This window comes from Dysidea avara, chromosome 2 (genome assembly GCF_963678975.1).
Source record: "Dysidea avara chromosome 2, odDysAvar1.4, whole genome shotgun sequence".
NCBI classification, from domain to species: Eukaryota; Metazoa; Porifera; class Demospongiae; order Dictyoceratida; family Dysideidae; genus Dysidea; species Dysidea avara.
The window spans coordinates 38700186-38720690 of NC_089273.1; the positions used below are offsets into that span (position 1 = coordinate 38700186).

The 20505-nt window shown below is 39.5% G+C and overlaps 1 protein-coding gene and 1 long non-coding RNA gene across 2 annotated transcripts; one reads left to right on the forward strand and one right to left on the reverse strand.

Moving 5' to 3' along the window:
- Positions 1-8971: 8971 nt before the first annotated feature.
- LOC136244916 (uncharacterized) lies at positions 8972-11160 on the forward strand. The gene is made up of 3 exons (XR_010695650.1): positions 8972-9057; positions 10364-10435; positions 10938-11160. It is a non-coding gene; the product is annotated as an uncharacterized lncRNA (long non-coding RNA).
- A 7371-nt stretch (positions 11161-18531) lies between these two features.
- Positions 18532-19605, reverse strand: LOC136244921 (uncharacterized). The gene is made up of 2 exons (XM_066036453.1): positions 19491-19605; positions 18532-19326 (listed from the first exon to the last, which is right to left on the reverse strand). The coding sequence occupies exons 1-2, from the start codon at positions 19563-19565 to the stop codon at positions 18700-18702; spliced, it is 702 nt and encodes a 233-aa protein (XP_065892525.1). The 5' UTR covers positions 19566-19605; the 3' UTR covers positions 18532-18699.
- Positions 19606-20505: the final 900 nt, after the last annotated feature.

A 20505-nucleotide genomic window follows, 5' to 3' on the forward strand; every position in this document is an offset into this window, starting at 1 on the left:
GTTGAGTTCCTTGCTTGTGAATAGTTTTCACAACTGCTTGACACGTAGCTGATGAGTTACAAACTTTGATCAGACTCTAGAGTCAGGTATGTTCAATCCAGTTGGTAGTAACAAGCTGCTCATTGGGATTCATGCCTCATTTATCCTGCAACAATTATAAACAGTTCACCCTGCAACACTACTAATAAGTACAAGTACACAAAAATTGGCTTTCGCAGATAGTGAGGAAGATAATATAACATGATATGCCTTTAGTAATGTTTGACATTGTTTGCATTTTGTACAAGCAATGCTTCCTTTTTTATCATGTCACCTTGCAGGACATACACAGTAATTTTGAAAAGAGTTTTCTCTACAGCTAAGTGACTGTTATATTAGAGTATTATAATTACCTGACTACTTTATTAGAGTATCTCACCAAATAATATTCTTCAGAACAAGCATTGCTATTACATGACAAACACTATTTACAAGGCGAAGGCTCCTGTTTCATGAAAGATCCCATAATTTCTGTATATCTGCAGTTTGAATTTATGTAAAGGGGTTTCCTGAAACTTGCCCCTGCCTTGGAAGTACAAAACTCATGTAACCTAGTAGATATTTTCTGTTGCATACAAGATTGTGTGTAAGAAATTAAAAGTATGCACTAGTCACTCTGAACTGCTTAGCGTTATTTCATTTTAAACCGGCGATCATACATGTATATGCAAGGGAGTATCATGCTGGTCTGTGTTGCACACTACATTTGAATCCTTCGTATGCCTTGAGATTTTGACTCATTGTTACTAGTAGCAATATTGTGTAGTCTCAAGTCTCGTCTTGATTGTATATTGACTTTGGTAGACCGTGCAGCAAGTTAGTCTTGTGCCATCCACCCATTCACAAAAGTAAGGGTCTGCAGCTGGTGAAATACAGATACTAAATAATCTCAAAAGGAATTCAATTAGACAGTGTATGTAATTGCTAGTTATGTCAGATGATTACCCTTCAAAAGCATTACGTTGCCAAGGTGATTTGTGTGTGAACGTGATTGGCACACACTACCAAATCTGAGTGGTAGAATCATTTAGTATCTGTATTTCACTTTTTGCAAAGGAGCATGCGGTGCCAGACTAGTCCCTGTGGCACCTCCTTATGCAATGTGTATGTACATGCATGCAAAGTTTTAATAGTTGTCCCACTCACTTTACATTAATCTAAATATTACTCCATTTTATAGCTGCCACAAAATTTCACAGATGCATATCGCCAGGAGTAATATAATGTACAATTGTAAAGGACCGGTTGTATCATATTTCCACCGCTCTTAATCCTCTTACATCTGTGCCCAGTGATCCGAGGCGATCCAAGGGCAGCTGGGTACCCGAGCAACTGACAAACCACTTACGTGTCCCGTATTTGCTGGTGTTCTACCTTATCTCTCTGTACTTGAATCCATTCCAGATCATTAAGTAGATAAATCGTGACACTGCAAGCAACTGGTCCACCAAAGCACCCATCCGGCAGCATAGTAACGAATCATATAATAAGCGCCGCATAAAGATGACGCGCTGCGCTTTAGATTGAAATACGTAGTAAATGCACGGAAGAAAACGGAATAAGAAAATCACGAAGGTATAAACGTTATGCCTGTGACGTTTTATACCAACTTGTAGGGATAATCTTCATCCCATATAGTATAACCTTCATACCAAGTCTTCTTTATACCAACAAGGTAGGGATAACCGTCACACTCCTTGGTATAACCTTCAAACTTCATTTTTAACAGTGTATGATAGGGTCCAAACAGATTGGACAGATCGTTGCATCAGAATCACCAGGTGAGTTTGGCGGTGGTCGCTTCCTCTTGGAACGTGGGGTTGTTGTCATTTTTCCGCCTCAATCTAAATAAAGAACACCATGAAGAAAAAACGAACCTGAAATCACAGTGACTAGCCTTAGGTGGTACCGTTATTAATAACATGCCACGGTACAACAGCGTCTCAACGTAGTGGCGGAGAACACGAGAGGAAACAGTCCTTGAGTAGTTGAAAGCGGTTTGCTTCTCTGAGGAATTGTAGCGCTTAAAAGGTGTGTACTAAATTGTTTGCTTGTTCGTGAATAATTACTGGACGTTCACTAGAGTCTATCTCGTTCATTGTTTCTTCAGGTACGTTTGAGCTCATATCTGAGTCGTCTCGTGTGACACGCCGGGTTTATTAAACTGGCTCCAACAGAAGTCACCACTGCTCGTGAGGGTTTAGGCGCCTTATTGTGATACGGCAGAAATAGTTCAAGACTCAGGGAAAGAGAATAAAATTCGAAGAAGTACTCTGGCCTGGCGACCCTGATCGGATGTTGAGTCTTAGTGGCCTTTCTTTCAGCAACTGATACGCTTTAGGACTGTAGACGGTCTTCAAATAAGGTGTACGTTGCTGCTGGTTTGTAATGGTTGCTTTCTCTTACCTGTTTTTCAGGTCGTGGTGGGCTTTATTTCAGTTAACCTCTGATTATGCTGCGTCAAAGTGCTCGTATCCGCGCGCGTGAAGCTGCTGTTTCTGCTGATGATTTTCGTCATCCAGTGTGGATGACACTGAGTCGAATAGAAAGTGGTGCTGTTGTGGGGGACGTGATGACGGCCGGTTAATGCTCAATTGTTATCGACAACGTGAGGGTTGTTGTGTATGGTACCATTATGATTGTTTAGGGTTTTCACTTGCTGAAAGTCAGAGATTGGGAAGTTCTGAAGCAAACTTTGTATGTCCAAATTGTTCCAATCTTGATACAGCTACCCCTCCTTCTAACTTTGATGCTGTTTCTGTCAGACAGAACCCTGAATTTAATGATTCCTACCCTGTTTCCAAGTTCAAGCCCTGTACTGACTTTATGTGGAATGACGTTACTGGTGAGAGAGCTTGTGAATTTTTCACGTCAACATATGAAGAGGTCATTCATTGGAAACCATATATATTTTTAATACCTTTTGGAAAAGCTGGAAAACTCTTTGTACAGGAATTAGCAAGGCTGTACCAGGCCTTTGCAGAGGATTCTGCACTTGGCTCAGTTGCACTGCTGGCATGTTCAGTGATGCAACCTTTACTACTACAGAAGCCTCACCAGCAGAGCCGTGCTAAGGATCATTCTGTTCACCTCCTGAGGAGATTAAATTTGTGGAGCAAGGGCTCCTTTGATGCTCTTCTTAAGGAAGGACGTTGTATTCAGGACCACCTTAGCCGCTCCTTGTCATCTAAGAGAAAGCCCGATGACAAATCTCGACTGTTTGACCATCTGATGTCAGAGGGAAAGGTCAGTATGGCCCTGTGCCTATTATCAACTGACTCCAAGGGTGGAGTGTTGTCCCTTGACTCTATGATTCCTTCGGGTAGAGATTCCTCTGGTCAACCCATTGTACATACAGCTAGAGACATTTTACTTTAAAACATCCCTTGGGTAGACCAGCTAATCCTTCTGTATTGCTCAATACAAACTACAAGGCACCTAGCCATGATCCAATACTCTTTGAGTGCCTTACCAGTGAGGTAACCAAGTGGGCATCACTCCATACCAATGGGGCAGCAGGACCATCGGGAGTTGATGCCTATGCCTGGAGACGAATGTGTACTTCTTTCAAAGAAGCCTCCGCTGGATTGTGTAAGGCCTTGGCCTCTGTGTCTCACTACCTTTGTACATACCCAGTAAAGGACCCTGCAGCCTTGATGCCCTTTGTGGCCTGCAGATTGATTCCCTTAGACAAACGTCCTGGTGTCCGCCCCATAGGTATTGGGGATGTGCCCCGAAGAATTGTAGCAAAGGCAATACTGTTTGTAATTGGTGAGGATGTTATCTCTGCTGCTGGTCCTTTGCAGACTTGTGCTGGTCATGCTGCTGGCTCTGAGGCAGCTGTTCATGCAATGAAGGAAATGTTCGAGAATGGTAATTGCGAGGCTGCTCTCCTTGTTGATGCTTCTAATGCTTTTAATTGTGTTAATCGCCAGGCTGCGCTTCACAACATCTCAGTTCTTTGTCCATCTTATGCAACCGTCTTGCACAATACTTATGGTGCACCTGTTTGTTTGTTTGTAGTGGGTGAGGGGGAAATTCAATCAACTGAGGGTACAACTCAGGGAGACCCCCTTGCAATGGCCATGTATGCTTTGGCAGTTGTACCTTTGATTAGACATCTCCGTACAACAGTGCCCGATGTCTCTCAGGCATGGTTTGCGGATGATGCTACTGCTGTTGGATCACTCTCAAAACTTTTTTCCTGGTGGCAGCATCTCTCTTCTGTTGGACCTGACTATGGTTATTTTACAAATGCTACCAAGACAGTCCTAATTGTGAAGCCAGAACATCTATCCACTGCACAAGTTATTTTTGCTGATTCTAATATACAGATCACAGCTCGTGGCCAGCGACACCTTGGTGCGGCTCTGGGTACAAGAGACTTCGCTGAATAATACGTGGCTTCAAAGGTTGAGTCTTGGACTGCGTAGGTGTCTGCCTTGGCTGGAATTGCAAGTAGTCGGCCACATGCTGCATATTGTGCTTTTACCCACGGTATGATGGGCCGCTGGGTTTACCTGATGAGAACCATTCCAAACATTAGTTCTTTACTTCAGCCATTAGAGGATGCTATCAGACTCAAACTCTTTCCTTCTATCACTGGACATGTTGCATGCGCCACCTGTGAACGTGAGTTGACCATTTCTGATCTCAAGAGCCCGTGAGTTGTTCTCTCTGCCATGTCGTTTCGGTGGGCTCGGTATGGGTGACCCTACAGCTTTCTGTTAATCTCAGTTTGATGCTTCCCTGCGAATTACTGCACCATTAAAAGACTTGATTATTAGTCAGGTAGCACATGCTCATCCCCCAGATACTCGATCCATCAAGGCTCAGGTTCACCAACACCGGCGTGAGGCTTCTAAGAAACGGGCTCTTGAGATCAGAAAAGGTCTCTCTTCACAGCTTCAAAGAGCTATTGATCTGAATAGTGAACCTGGAGCCTCTTCTTGGCTTCTGGCTTTACCACTGCAAGACCAGGGTTACCATCTGACAAACCAGAAGTTCTGGGATGCTCTTCACCTGCGTTATGGATGGACTTTACTGAATACTCCTAACCACTGTGTGTGTGGCTCGCCTTTCACTGCTGATCATGCAATGATCTGTCGACATGGTGGTTTGACCTTTGTTCGCCACAATGACCTGCGTGATACAACTGCTGAATTACTTTCAAATGTTTGTACTAATGTTGCAATTGAGCCACCACTTCAATCCCTGAGTGGCGAAGAACTTACCCCTCGATCAGCTAACTGCCAAGATGATGCCAGGGCTGACATTCATGCACGCGGATTTTGGGGGCGGCGGCAAAGTGCCTTTTTCGATGTAAGGGTTTTTCACCCAAACGCACAAAGCTACCGCAATGTTTCGATACCATCTGTGTATAGGCGTCATGAGATGCAGAAGAAGAGGGAGTATGGTGACCGTGTCCGTTAGGTGGTGTTTGCATCTTTTACTCCATTGGTGTTTGCCACAACTGGGGGCATGGGGAAGGAAGCCATCACATTTTATCGCCGGCTTGCTGAGCTTCTTTCCAAACGTAGTGCTTTATCGTACAGTAGTACTTTGGCGTGGATTCGCTGTACCCTGTCTTTCTCCCTGTTGAGGTCAGCGACGATGTGCATCCGTGGAAGCCGCTCCATCTCGTTTAGATCACCAGATGCTTCCCCGGAAATTGGCCTAACAAATGACCCTAGGGACTTTTAGATGTCCCGCTTTTCAGTTCTTGTCCAGCACGTTTGCCTCTTGTGCTGGGGGTGGTAGGAAAGGGCATTACATCTAGCCCGGGAAAAAAAATCGGCGGACTCGGTCGCATCCGCACTGACTGGTACGTACAGTATTCACTATTCAGCCCATCCAAGCTCACCGCTAGCTACTAGTAGTCAGCGTGTAAGAAATTGAAGACTTGAGGGAGGAGAGGAAAGCCACCTAGCTTAAACATGGCGTACATATCATGTCCGTCTGCCTTCAGTTGACATTAGCAGCCGGACACAGTGATATTGCCTGGTAAGGTCAATAGCCTGTATCATTGTCTTTTTTGCATAATTACATGCAGATTCACTGGAATTAACTAGTAAGATGTATCGTCTGCAGTTAACAAGCATCTTTGATACAACATTGTGTCTTCAATTTCATCAACTTTCCAAGTTATTCTTGACCCGTAAGGAGATAATGTTTATAGTTATGTAAGCACATATTTACTTTTTTAGCATGGATGTCTCAATGTAGGGCTGGGCGGTTTCTCGGTATTATAGTAATACCGCGGTATTGCAATGAAACGATATCTGTATCGCGTAGATTTCGGTGAAACGATAATATCACGATATCGATATTATTACGATTTTTAGTGTTTGTGACAGCTTATTAATCCCTTAAGGTTGTTATAATGTACCTCAAATAATCACGTGATACTACTGCAAACAAGGACCTAGTACTAGCTAGTCAATTTTTTTACAAAGATCAAGATACTCTAATAGAACAGTCAGCTAGGATCGAGATACCCTAATAAAGCAGTCAGCTACTCTAATATAGCAGTCATCTTTAATAACCGCGATAAATAGTAATATCGTGATATATTTCTGCACGATATATCGTGAAACGAAACTCCAATACCGCCCAGCCCTATCACAATATCACTGAGAACATAGAATTTTTACAACATCCAGTAAGTGTGTTAACATACAGTGACTGTGCATCAATTTGTAAACATATATTACAGGTGCCACAAGAAATCAGTGAACAAATAGACAAACAAAATGATGAACTCCAGGTAGCAAAAAAGTGCTGTTTTGCATGATAGCAACTGTTTGCCTTTTTAGTTTACACTAACAATGCTGCTGGTCTGGTAGAATTGTTTTTACAACTTTGTTGGCATCTGTGTGTGACGTACCTTCAGCCATAAAGGTAACAAGTATATGATTGTTGAATATTTCTTTACTATACTGCTATTTACTACAGCTGATAACATGTCATGTGGCAGGAAGTAACTCCAGTGAAGTGGCAGTGAAGCATCATTTGCTGATGATGAAGCCTTGCTACTGGTCTCTTTTTTTCAGAGACTTTCAAATATTATAAAGCTGGATATTGTAAATATTTTGTTACAGTTTTGCTGTATGTTTTTAACATCATTTGAAATTTTATACGGAGTTATTTGCAGAATTTCATGGAGTAAAGGAAACGCCTTGTATGCTTATGTGAACTCTCCTAGAGTAACTAGAACTCCCTACAATAGATTTTTCAAAGGGTTCCTGTTACTCCTTTGTCGGGTGTTAGTTACTCTCCACAAAAATATAGGGGTGTTAAATCCTCCCTACACTGGGAACTCCCCTAGGGGAGTAACAGTTACTCCTTAATTTTAACAGTGTAGCTAATGTTATACAAACTGCAAGACAACTTTGTGTTAATATAACCGCGTAGGGGTTATGCACCTATCAATGTCAAGCCCCACCCCCCAGTACGGGCTATGTGGGGCGATAGGAGGGGATTTGAACTTAAATTTTTCCCCCAGGGGTGGGGAATTTGAACAAGCGCTCTATAGTAGCATAGATCCCATCCAAAAACAGCTTATAGCTGTAAAAAAAGTGCGCGTCCAAGTAAAGCAGAGTTAACTGCGACAAAAAGTAATGATATCATAATGCGGCCATGTGCAAGGTGTGCAAGTTGCATAATTAATAATAGCTAATCAGATAATACAATGTTATTGTTACAGTGTTAATGAGAACTATGTGATGCTGCTATTTTTAAGTGTGTGAGCATCTTCATAAATGCCACACAAATTTAATTCTCAATAAAGCAATGTGTATAGATTCTCTGATAGCAATAAATAGTTTGAGTTATGCCACCTTTGTTCGTAGCATTGCCGTATACAGGAAAGACGGCCAAACTCAAACTATTTATTGCTATCAGAGAATCTATACACATTGCTTTATTGAGAATTAAATTTGTGTGGCATTTATGAAGATGCTTACACACTTAAAAATAGCAGCATCACACAGTTCTCATTAACACTTTAACAATAACATTGTATTATCTGATTAGCTAATATTAATTTTACAACTTGCACACCTCGCACATAGCCGCATTATGATATCATTACTTTTGTCGCTGTTAACTCTGCTTTACTTGGACGTGCACTTTTTTTACAGCTATAAGCTGTTTTTGGATGCGATTTCAATACTTTTTTTTAGAATAAGCAATGCACTGTTGATAACAGTAGGTGAGTTTCCATGGTTTTGACAGAAACCCCAGATTACAGTGACAGAATATTAAAATATAACTGTAATTTTAGTGGCCAGGGCCGCCCACATGGGGGGGTGGTGTAACTAGGGTATTTTCCCCCTGCCCCAGCCCGAAAGGGGCCCCTTGAATGCCTGTTTAAAGAAAGATCGATATACTCTAATAGAGCAGTCAGGATCTAGACCCTTCCTTATCCGTGGGCCCCTCTTTAACTCTTTTCCCTGGGCTCTCTAATTTCTCTGGACGGCCCTGTTAGTGGCATGCAACTGCAGCCAACTACCACCCATTTTAACTAGTAAACCCTTAATAACACTTTGCCTTTCATCTTGTACTGCATTAAAACGATCAAGATACTCTATTAGAGTAGTCACAAAACAGCTGTAACACAGCAATCAATATTTAGCATAGTTACAACTTCTGCTTAGCATCGGATTGTATAGTTTAAATTACTAGCTACTTACAGACTTTACAATATAAAAATATGGCACTTGTAGAAATGTGACTGTTCTATTAGAGTATCTCGATCTACTTCAAGCATTGACTAATTCAAGTGAAGAAACTACGGCCCTGCCAAGAGGTCTTGTGAATTGAAATGAGAATAGTAAAGAAAAGGCAAGTATGTACAGAGACAATAGAAGGGCGCGTAATTATGTCCTGTTGTAAATAAGCGTCTTTAAAATTTATATTACTACTAAATAAGCGCACCAGAATAGGCTTGTGAGGCTGTTGTCTCCAAGGTTGTCTCATTACTTGTCTTTTCGTGTTGAAGGGATTTTGTCACAATTGGTGAGTTTAACTATACATGTATTTGTGTTGTAAAACTTAATTGTAAAAAGGCGATTAGCACATATCATGATAAACATGTATTTGTCACAATAGAGTCTCTAACGATTATTACGAGACATTGGACCAGGGTAAAAATTTACTGCTATATTTAGAGGTTGTAGCGTTTGTATATCTTAGTATCTTAATAAATAGTCCTCCAAGATCACTAATCACTAATGGTACAGTGAAAACTGGTCATTATTCAGGCCGTAGGGACAAAAAATTTCTGACCTAGCTTTTTAAAGAGGTGGCTGCATTTTGTGGCGTTACAAAAGGTAAGAAGCATGCTGTTCTAACTGGCTATAGAGATGGATTTAGTGTGTGACAGCGTATGGGATAGTGAGTGCTGGCAGCAAGGGGGGCAGCCAATCTGTTAGAGCACCAAAGACACTGCTTCAGACTTAGGCAGTTGGCTATCAGCCCAAAGTGTAAAAGTTTCACTATTGGTCCTTATAAGCTCTGATGAAGAAAGTGATGAAGTCATTATCCATAGGATATATTTTTCAGAGTATCCATTTCAGTTCTACAATACAGTAGCCAAGCATAAGATGAACATAGCACAGCATTCCGGTGGTTTAGTGGTGACCACAACACTGCCTGAGGTAAACTGTGGTAAGATTTGAGACTACCGGAAGCCCTGGGATGCATTCAACACATGAAATGCCAAATATCTAATGCCTGGCTTTCATCCACAGTGGACCTGTCTTGGTGGCCACTTGTACAGAAGGAAAACAGCTGCCACACAGTCTTTCGAGCGAACAGCTAGTTTCCACACCTCTTAATTATCAATTTGTAAAATCTTGAGCAAAATTGTGTGTGCGAGCAAGTGTGATGTTGTGCATTGGCAGTGCTGTGTATATGGTTGCTGCCTAGCATTGACACATCACGAGTATTGAAGTCACAATGTGTTACTGTATCATCCATCTAAATACAATCTCTGAATGTGTCATTTAGTGTAGAGAGCAATCTTCCACAAGAAGTGACCTGCAGGTTTCAGTGTATATTGTTAACCATTAATATTGTTCACCATTGTGATTGTGAACTGTATGTACAGTGAAATCTCACTTAGTGGCCACCTCTTTAATAAGACCACCTCATTATATTGGCCACCTCTAGTAGATCCCAAATATAGTTAAGCAGTACTTTATGACCTCATTAATAAGGCCACCTTGTTATTCAGGCCAAATTTTTTGGTTCCACAGCTGGCCATATGAATGAGGTTTCATTGTACTTATGTGAATTTTTATTTTTCATAACTTTTCTTCAGGTTTACTGATGGGCACTATGAAGCATTGTTGACTGGTCCATACATAATGTGGTGACTTGAAATGCTAAAACAGTACCTAGCATGTCTTGTATGTACATGTAATGTGTTGTATGTAATGTGTCCACACATCCACACATCTTAGAAATAAATATAATTGTATTCTCTATACTCAGTTCCGGGTCATAAGTGGGTTGAGTATGGATCATCCAGGACATTTGAGTCACATTTTGTCCTGGCCAAGTGGATCTCATCCACTGACAGAATATACAGGATCACATCACGTGTATAAATTACGGTGGAACTTGTTTATTGCCACCTTCACTCAATAAACAGGTAACAGTGTATAAATTCTCAATTGGAATTGGCTTTTCAAGAGAGGTTGTCTTTCTATACTGGTGGCCATTAAGACAGGTTGTACTGATAGAGTATACATACTAGAGATGCAACAATATCCTCCACTTAGTGTCGTTTGATAGTGATGCAATGGAGACTATGTATGTTGCATTTAAATACTATACTATTATATTGCAACTCTAGCACGTATTTATAACAGGAATGTTTGTTAACTGTTTAGACATACTGGAGCAACACCCACTCATCTGGATTCTACAAATGGAGTCATATCAACTTGTCATCGTACTTACTTGTTACTCCCATTGTGCTTGGATGAATATACATGCCATCATGTGAGACTTGCTACCATGGCGGTCCACTGGAAAACATTTTCATAGCAGTTATATTACAGTCATTATTGTACAATTCTTACATTATTGTTGTGAAAAGTGTTTGGTATTCATGTGTCCTCTGTATGTTGTAATTACATGTGCGGGGGTGCTGTAAAATGCAATAATGCATGGTGACAATTGGCTAGCTACATGTGCTAATTACTCGCAGCTTGTGTCAACAACTGGTAACCACAGTTGTACTCTGTGTCATTCTTTAAGCCTCGCCCTTAGAGGACAAATTACGTCACGGTGGGGGCGACTAAATTCAAATTTAAAAACGAATGATGGTATGCAGCACCATAGAATATATCTGTGGACTGCAGCACACTTCTTTGTGGCTATATGCACTGATTAACTACATAGAGCGCCAGTTCATCAATACCCAGTGACCGCAGTTGTGCTTTGCGTCATTCTTTAAATTCCGAGTAAAATTCTTAGACAGCAAATTACCCGGGGGCGACTAAATTCAAATTTCAAACTAGCCATTCTCGAAAACATATGTTTCAATCTGAACGAAACTTTTAAAACAGTTTAAAGATACATTGCCCTACATGCCAAGCGAGTATTGCGGAAAACAACAATCTGGGATTTCTATTTGGCCTCTAGATCGACTGAGGACGACTGAAACTTCGTTTGGTGCTGAAATTGAGACTGTAGGGTAATCGTGTATGGTGAAATCGATGATGTGAATCTTGAGGCGATTGAGTGAATACTGAAGCGATAGCAGGGCAATCAATGTTTGGAATGCACAAAGGAACGCAAGGCATACACCTGCGGTTGCGTCTAACCGCATGCGATAAAAAAAATGAAACTTTCCCTTTGATGTCGGCAATCTCGATCACGAAACAATCGGCATGGATTTGCTTCACTGCTTGCGTGGTAGTTACTAGTGACACGATGAGTTCAACTCTAGAGTTTCAGAAGGATAGCGTAAGTGGCGGGTGAGTTACAGGAAGGCCGAATTTGACAACGTTCGTTCCTGTAAAATCCTCACGTAGTGCTCGCGTCATTTGTGACCGGGCCTGCGAAAATAGGGCATGTGGGCACAAACTACACCATGTCACTCTACAGGTCATATCTCAGTGCTGGAATAGGATATTTGTAGTTTGTTACTTGCATCATAAAGCCAATTAAATTCTTACTTGATGCTCAAAATTGCATTGCCATAGCATACTGGTACAAAAGTTATGAGTGATGAAAGTTTGAAAAAGTATGCAAAAATCATGTGCCCACATGCCCTATTTTCGCAGGCCCGGTCACATTTATTGTCTGCGGCGCGCGTTTCTGCTTTACTGGCCACGCGACTCACTACCGTGAGTCTTGATTCTTTGTAGTATTATAAATCATGCTGAATTGTAAATAATAACAAGCTGCATTGTACATGTATATACACACCATAGTGAGTAACCTGTCTTAGAGCTACTAATGTAGAAATTGACCCCTTCATCTTTGAATTCCCTAATTTTGAATTGCTTACATTTTATACATCCAACTGCATATCTAGACCACTTCATTTATTTATTTTTATTTATTTAAAACTTTACAGTGTAAACAACAATGATATACAGGGGAATTGACATGTTGACATAGATAACTTAAGAGTTGTTACACTGATGGAATACTGGCATCCTGTGCCAGTACCCAAACTACATTACTTATAATTACACTTTAAGTAAACTTATAATTACTTAACTTACAAATTACACCTAACATAAATTATAAATTACATAATTTGAGGTTACAAGTTGGAAATTACTTGACTGTAGTGATCAGGACTAGAGATGTTCAAAGTTCATGAAGGAGTTGTTTATACAGGAGCCACAGGGGCATAGATAATGCAGTTTGTGAGAATCAGTGGGGTTGAAGTTGTCAATGAAATGTTTCCAAGGAACGATTTTAGTTGATTTTTGATGGTAAAAGTTGATAAATTCATGTTAATGATTGGTAAAGAGTTCCATAGTCTGCATATACGATTAAAATAAAAGTGATGTTGTCTGTTGATGAAAGATGTATTGTGCTTTAAGTTTAAAGTGACTGACTACTTACAGCAACCTGCAGAATTCTGAAATTACTGAATGAACTTTTTAAGTTTTGTACATATCATAGTTGGTCTTGTAAAAATTGCTATGTTTGTTGACTTTGTGATTGTACACTTGTTCATTTCCTAGTCACTACAACAACTAACTCATCAACAGCCATTGATGCAGACCATACAGGACTCAGCTCATGGACTACTCTCCCTAGAGCCTTACTTTGATGGTGAATGTATCAGAGAATCACTATCAGTCATCAAATCCAGTTACAAACAGGCAAGTGTGGTACTTACCATAGCTATGTAGTTTATAATAATGTTGTGTGGTAACTTTTAGGCCTTGACTCTGTTTGAGGAAGGCCTTCCAAAACATTGTTCATATTCATATTATTATTATTGATGTTCATAGTCAATGGTTAGTCCTATATATATATCCATCCTGTGTAACTATTGATTATGGGTTTTAATTATCACATCCTAAACTACTAATTATTGACTGCAGCTATTTATTATAGATACATAGTGCTTCTAACATCCTGTTAGAGGTATGGCCTATATGAAGACTGTATTTAGAAGAAAGTTTGCATCCTAATTGTTTGAAATAATATCAAATATGGTAGTTTTGTAATGAAGTAAACACTACTAAATAGCTGGGATACATCTTAAAGTTCGGCAAGCCATAATCATCACAGTATTAGCTGAATGGTTAGTCTACTAATATCAAGACTAATGGTAGCGAGTCACACGGTCAAGAAACTACTAAGCACACACCCACATATATAGTTACCAAGTAAATACAGCCCCAGTTTTGATCACCAGAAACGCGATGGTTAGAAAGTTAATAGTGTGTTAACAATGTAAAATGTATGGTGTTTAAACAACTAGATTCTAATTTAATATAGTGTGGGACATATATAGTTGCCTTACCTCTGCTGTTGTGTATCAGCGTTGAAACCGGGTCGGGTCATCCAGGTCATCCGGGTCACATTTTCTCCGGGTCATCCAGGTCTGACCCGGTTTACAATTTATCCGGGTCTGACCCGATTGGATCACGTGAGAAACGAAATTGTTCGTTTGACGACGTGGAACTTATAAACGCTATCGCGTAGCTCTTTCGTGAGCCACACCCACTTATCGCATTACCAACATATGCTCAGCTACGCCTATTTGTTAGTAAGTGCAGTATGTAGCACGAAACTGAGGGTATCTATGGTGAGGGGTAGCTATTGTCAGTAGATAAAGACCTTTTTTTTTGGTCTTCAACCTACAGCTAGGCTGAAGTTGCAATATTTACTCAACACGAATCGAACGCTCAAAATGTAGACTCGTTCGCTCGCCCGAGACTAGCCGAAACACGTCTCGGCTTTAATTAATCCGGGTCAATCCGGGTCACATCCGGGTCAGTGGGTCATCCGGGTCAGCAGTAGTGACCCGGTTTCAACGTTGTTGTGTATACTACAAACTATATTCTTTGGTTGGCTATGTTGATCAATACCCATTGATCACACTGGTCAAATGTCATACAGTACATAACCAGGAGTCCATAAACACTGCAACTTGTGGTGCTGGTGGGCTCCTGACGTGACTGCCTTTAACAGGCTTTCTGGTCTACGTAACAGGGTTGGATTGTATGTGCAAAAAAGTTTGAAACACTACAACTTAAGAATGTGGATACTATTACATTTTCTGCTATGCTGCTACTACTAAATGTCTACTGTACAATGTTACATAGAAGACATGCAACTGTTATTATGTTCACACTATTCGTAATGTTTTTGAAGTTAGTCCATGTTAACATCAACTGTGATGTATTCAATACGATAAATTTCACCAGCACTACTACGATATATGTCAAAGTACAGCCCCTTGGTCAGATCAAGATTACGTTGATAGTTTGCTATAAATACAAATCCTTCATTGTGCTCTGTGTGGCAAGATCACCATTTCTCACCTGGCTTGATTTGTATCTTAACCTCACTGGAGTAACCTTGTGGTGAGTTTGGTGTAGGGCCAGAATTATCATTTGCTGCATTTGTAAGTACATCGTTGGCATTATCACCTTCAGCTGAATAACATGGATGGTAATCAGCGTAGTTGACTTTGTCAACTACAAAAAAGCCAATGAATCTTTCTCCATCGCTTATTCCAAAACGTGGATCGTGATCGTTAGCATCAGCCCATACTGTATCCAAAGCAATCGTCATAGTAACAGTTACACATTTACTATCATCATTAGTTAGAACACCAGAAGGAATCAGTTGAACTTGTAAAAAATGTTGGTTAGAGATCCCAGCAAGTATTTCCAGATAGTTAGTTTTGTAGGTATATGACCCATGAATAGTGGCATAGCTGCTCAACCATTTTAGACTCATCACCTGGTGGTAAGATAACACTGTTTAGATGAGTTCTACCTAACGGAAGAAAATAGGTTGAGTTCATTTATACTGTTGGAGTACACCTATTGCACTTACATATGTTGTATATTAACAGACTAGAATTGATGATCCATAAGGGATATCACTTACCTCAGTTTTAGCTTCTACCATTGTAGTAAAACAAGTCACTGTCAGTATTAAAACTGTATTCAGTATCAACATCATTTTATCTAGTAAGCGAAACACAAATTTTTCTTTGTAGTATCTTGATATTCCACTTAAAATAGTTTACAAATATCTTGACAAAGTAAAGCTACTCATGTTCTTTTATAGCTAGCAAGTACCTTACAAAAAAACCATGATGTGTGCATTCACTGTTCATGTGTAAAATCTATTAACTACAAAAAGGTTACATGTGAGTACTTACACGACAGAGCATTCTATATCACATGTGGCTGTCAACATTATAATATTATTAGATCATACTTGCACATGACCTAACATATTTAATCAACCATTCAAGAGTCATCAGCTAGTGATAAGGTACATAGCGATGGTTTCTCCAGCTGAAAGAAGTATATAATTTATTGATGGCATGATATCAACACACGTACACTGCATATTATATATGACTGAGTCTAACACATACTAGGATTGGTAGTGGTGTATCACTTTAATTTGATTTGCATTTATCTCAGTTTCAGCTTCTACTGCTGCACTTAAACAGGTTGTTAGCAATATCAAAATGGTACCATCTTTCTAACTAGGCAAAGCAGAAGATGTGTTGCTCAGGAGGTTCAGAATTATTGTGTAGTGCTTGTCGATAATAATGTATCCTTTTATACTAGACAGATGCTGAAAGCATTGTGGGACAAGCCTGATCTCAAAGTAAATAGCTATTTAATGCAATCAACTGAACGAAATGAATGGTTAAAAAGTTACTTGAAGCCTTTCAACTAATAAATGAAACATACTATGGTTGAAGGAAGCTAGGTAAATTGAGGAGTGATGATCCACTGTGCATGCGCTTACAAAACTTGCTTGTCTTTCTTCATTGGTTTCCAGTTCTCTTCTAACGCTGCCTTCTTTTTCTGAGCCTCTCTTCTCTTTCACTTACAGTTTCAGTACTTCTTGGCAGATTGCTATCCATTGTACAAGAACATGTCACGTGCACAAAAGCAGTAGATGGATTTCTGTGTTCTTTGTGTAAACTTTAGATTACGTGACAGTCTACAGTTGAATTGACTACTGCCAGTGTGGGGCTTGCCTGATTATCTAATGTCTTCTACTATGCTGTCTAACCAATGGTTGGCCATTAGCACACTACAGAACTGTTTATGTGTTGCATTTGACCATGTCACAAGTAAGCAATAACACTGTGTTCACATTGCACGATAGCATGGTTCAGTTCAACTCAGTTAGATACGACCCAGTATTGCCTCTGTTCACACTACGCGGTCTCGCTTGCTTTAAATACTAATTTACTTACTAAAATAGAATGCAGCTCTTGCCCTTCAAGCCTTTTTTGCTGAATTCTTTAATTTCAGCAAGACAGCAATAGATAGGCAGCTACGTAGAACTGCAGAAATTGCGCCGCGAATCCAAGTGAGTGAAAGAGTAACTGCCACAATGAAAAGTAGTTCATAACTGTTCTAGGGTTTCTTTCGTGCTGAAGCTTGCATCGAACAGTGTTTCTGGGTTCTTCTTCATTGCATGTTGAGTTTATGAAATCTTTATTTTGTGCTCCTGGTGAGTAATTATCGCCGGTACCGTACCATCCTGGCCTGGTTCAATCGGGTAGGCTGGCTTGGTTCGGTTGGGCCCGGTATGGACTGTGTTCACATTGCACTATTTATCAAGCCGTACCATTCCAAACCGTGCTACTGTGCTAGTGCAAATGGGGTGTAAGTGTGCATGTCATTTATGACATTGCTCTATAATGAAACAATAGTTTAATGATATTTGAATGCACAAAACAGAATATTCTTGTGTTATGGCTACATAGCTAAGTAGTTGTAGTATGGTACATGGGCAGATCAAAGACTGCTGCTGGTAATCCAATGCACCAGTTTATAAATAATTGTAACATGGTTTAGTACCTCATTTTGACCACACAGTCTTTGGCCACACAGAATGGCCACAAATTATTTGAAAGGCATCAACAAAACCAAATACCAAACCAACTCAGGAAGTCACAATACAAGGCAATGAAATTTGGCTAATACATCAAGGAGATGAATTACTCTGAAATGAATAAGAACACCTGTACAGCACTACAGTCATGGGAGGCAGTACAACTGTTGGGCTGAGTTGGTGTCATGTATACCACGTGCTCATTTGCCAACTAACCAAGACTGTTGAGTGCTATACCACTCAACTATGAATATCAGACACTTCAGCTACTGTACATCCATCTAAACGATGTGAAACAGTAGAATGGTGGAGTGATTGGTATCAATACAAACCTTGTGCTCACACATGGAAAATGAATTACCAATGAATAAATTAACTAGCAATGAATTAACTGACCATTAAGGTAGTAATTAGTAAGTGCAATCGTTCCTTACACATAGTGCTCAGTGGTAGCCAATATTAGCCTTGCCTTCTTGTTCCTTCTGTGTTATAAATGGTTGTCTATGATGTTTATAAATCAAATACAAACCTCATGGATGTGTTTTGTATTTTGTGTGTAATCACTGATTGTCCAAAATTTTATGTTATTGAATAAGTATTTGTGCTTGGTGAATAATTTTTGAAGCAGTATAAAACTATAGAAAGTGATTTATTTATCTCAGACATACATATCTATATAGTACGACATTGATTGTTTGGCATTTGCGCAACAAGATTACATTAAATAATTGTACATTTGTATTGTCGGTTAGTTGCCTTCCTTGTGCACATGTCGTGCTTCTGTGTGTAATGCAAACACTGTAGAATTTCCTTTTTTTGATGATATAATGACATGAACAATACCCCATCATCATACTGAAGTAATGTTATACATCACATGACCACATCATGCTTTCTGATCTAATGGTTTTGTATTATATGTACAGAAACATTGGAAGCACTACAACTTATTGCTAATACTACATATCACATACACTGCTATACTACTACAACATGTCTACTGTTCAACATTACATACAAGACGTAATACTATTATTGCTATTATGTTCACACTGTTGTTAGTATTTGAAGTTAATCCATGTTAACATCAACTGCAATATATTTGATACGATAAATTTCATCAGAACTGTGGCGATACACATCAAGGTACAATCCTTTAGTAAGATCAAGGGTACGTTGATAATTAGCAATAAATACAAATCCTTCTTCATGCTCTGTATGGCAAGATCCCCATTTCTCACATGGCTTTATCTGTATCGTGACCTCACTGGAAAAACCTTGTGAAGGATTTGATAACGTAGCACCAGAACTGCTATGTATGTTATTTGTAAGCACATTGTTGACATTGTCACCTTCAGTTCTGTAACATGGAGATGTGGCACCTTTATCAGGTACAACAAAGCCAAAAAATCTTTCTCCATCACTTATTCCAAAATTTGGAGCATGATCTCTACTATCAGCCCACACTGTGTCCATAGCAATCATCATAGTAACAGTTACACATTTGCTATCATCATTAGTTAGAACACCAGGGGGAACCAGTTGAACTTGTAAAACATGTTGATAATGAGCAGTCCCAGCATGTATTTCCAGATAGTTAGGTTTGTAGGTATATGACACATGAATAGTGGCATGTTTGGCTAGCCATTTGGGAGTCATCAACTGGTGATAAGGTAACACTGATTTGATGAGTTTTATCTAATAGTAGAGAACAGATAGTATTTTTTTCACAATATTGCATAGATCACACCTTCACCAACACTGTACATACATGTTGTATATGTTAAGGTATAACACTTCCCTACATACTTACAAACTAGTGTTGGTGAACTATTTGAGATATCATTAAGACTAACACTCACCTCAGTGTCAGCTTCTACTATTACAGTAAAACAAGTCACTGTCAGTATTAAAACTGTATTCAGTAACAGCACCATCTTGTTGTCAAAAGCACAAATTGTTTCTTAAGTAGTTTAAGTTATTGCATGATGTTTGTTGATGACACCTCCTTTTATAGTGTTACTTCTGTCAGTATTGCCTAACCAGTAATAATCATGTTAGATTACTAACAATAGTTATGAATTACTTGTTTATCACTCAGTCTTACATATTATGCTGCCTCAGCAATTTGACTGGCACCAAAGTTTTGACCAAATATGGTTATGTGTGATATGTTTGATGACTGGTTGTTTATGTGGTTGTGCTTTACTGTCACTAAATTAATCAGTTAATTCAACCAGATAGTTGTGTACTTACATTGATGAAATGTATCTCTTGTATCTATAACTTGTTGGTCTCATGTTTACTTAGACCCTTGTGTATATACACTTGTGTATGTCTCATAATGTGACAAAAGCAGGCTGTGTTGATTATGACGACTCTCGAGCTTATTTAAGAACATAACCCAGCCAACTGGTAAAGAACAACTGGTACTTCACCTTGGTCTTGGCTGCTGTCTTAAGTAATGATACCATGCAGTGTATAATGTAGAAGTGTACTGATAGAGAAATTTTGAAGAGATCCGATATAATCCGATGTACTAAATACCAATACTGATCTGACATACTGATATAATAAAGTGTAGTCATTAAGCCTGAAGGAAACTAAATATAGAACTTTAACATCTTAATATCTTACTTTTCTAGTTAGAAAATGATCCAAAGTGCTAACAATCACTGGGAATGCTTGGTGGCCTGTTATGGCATGGCCTCAGTTAACCCAGACAGTAACACTTCGTTCACACTAGCGCGATATCACGGTTCAGTATGGCATGGCTCGGCACAGTCCAGTATTGGTCACTGTTCACACTGCATGATGTCACATGCTTCATGAGTACTTTGTAACAAGTGCGTAATTAAGCATTATTGCAATTACGAT

Excerpts from the sequence above, each read along its gene's own strand:
- LOC136244921 (XM_066036453.1), bottom strand. The coding sequence starts at position 19,565 with ATGGTGCTGTTACTGAATACAGTTTTAATACTGACAGTGACTTGTTTT. Across the intron at positions 19,327-19,490 it reads TAGTAGAAGCTGACACTGAG|ATAAAACTCATCAAATCAGT; the intron begins GTGAGTGTTAGT and ends CTCTACTATTAG.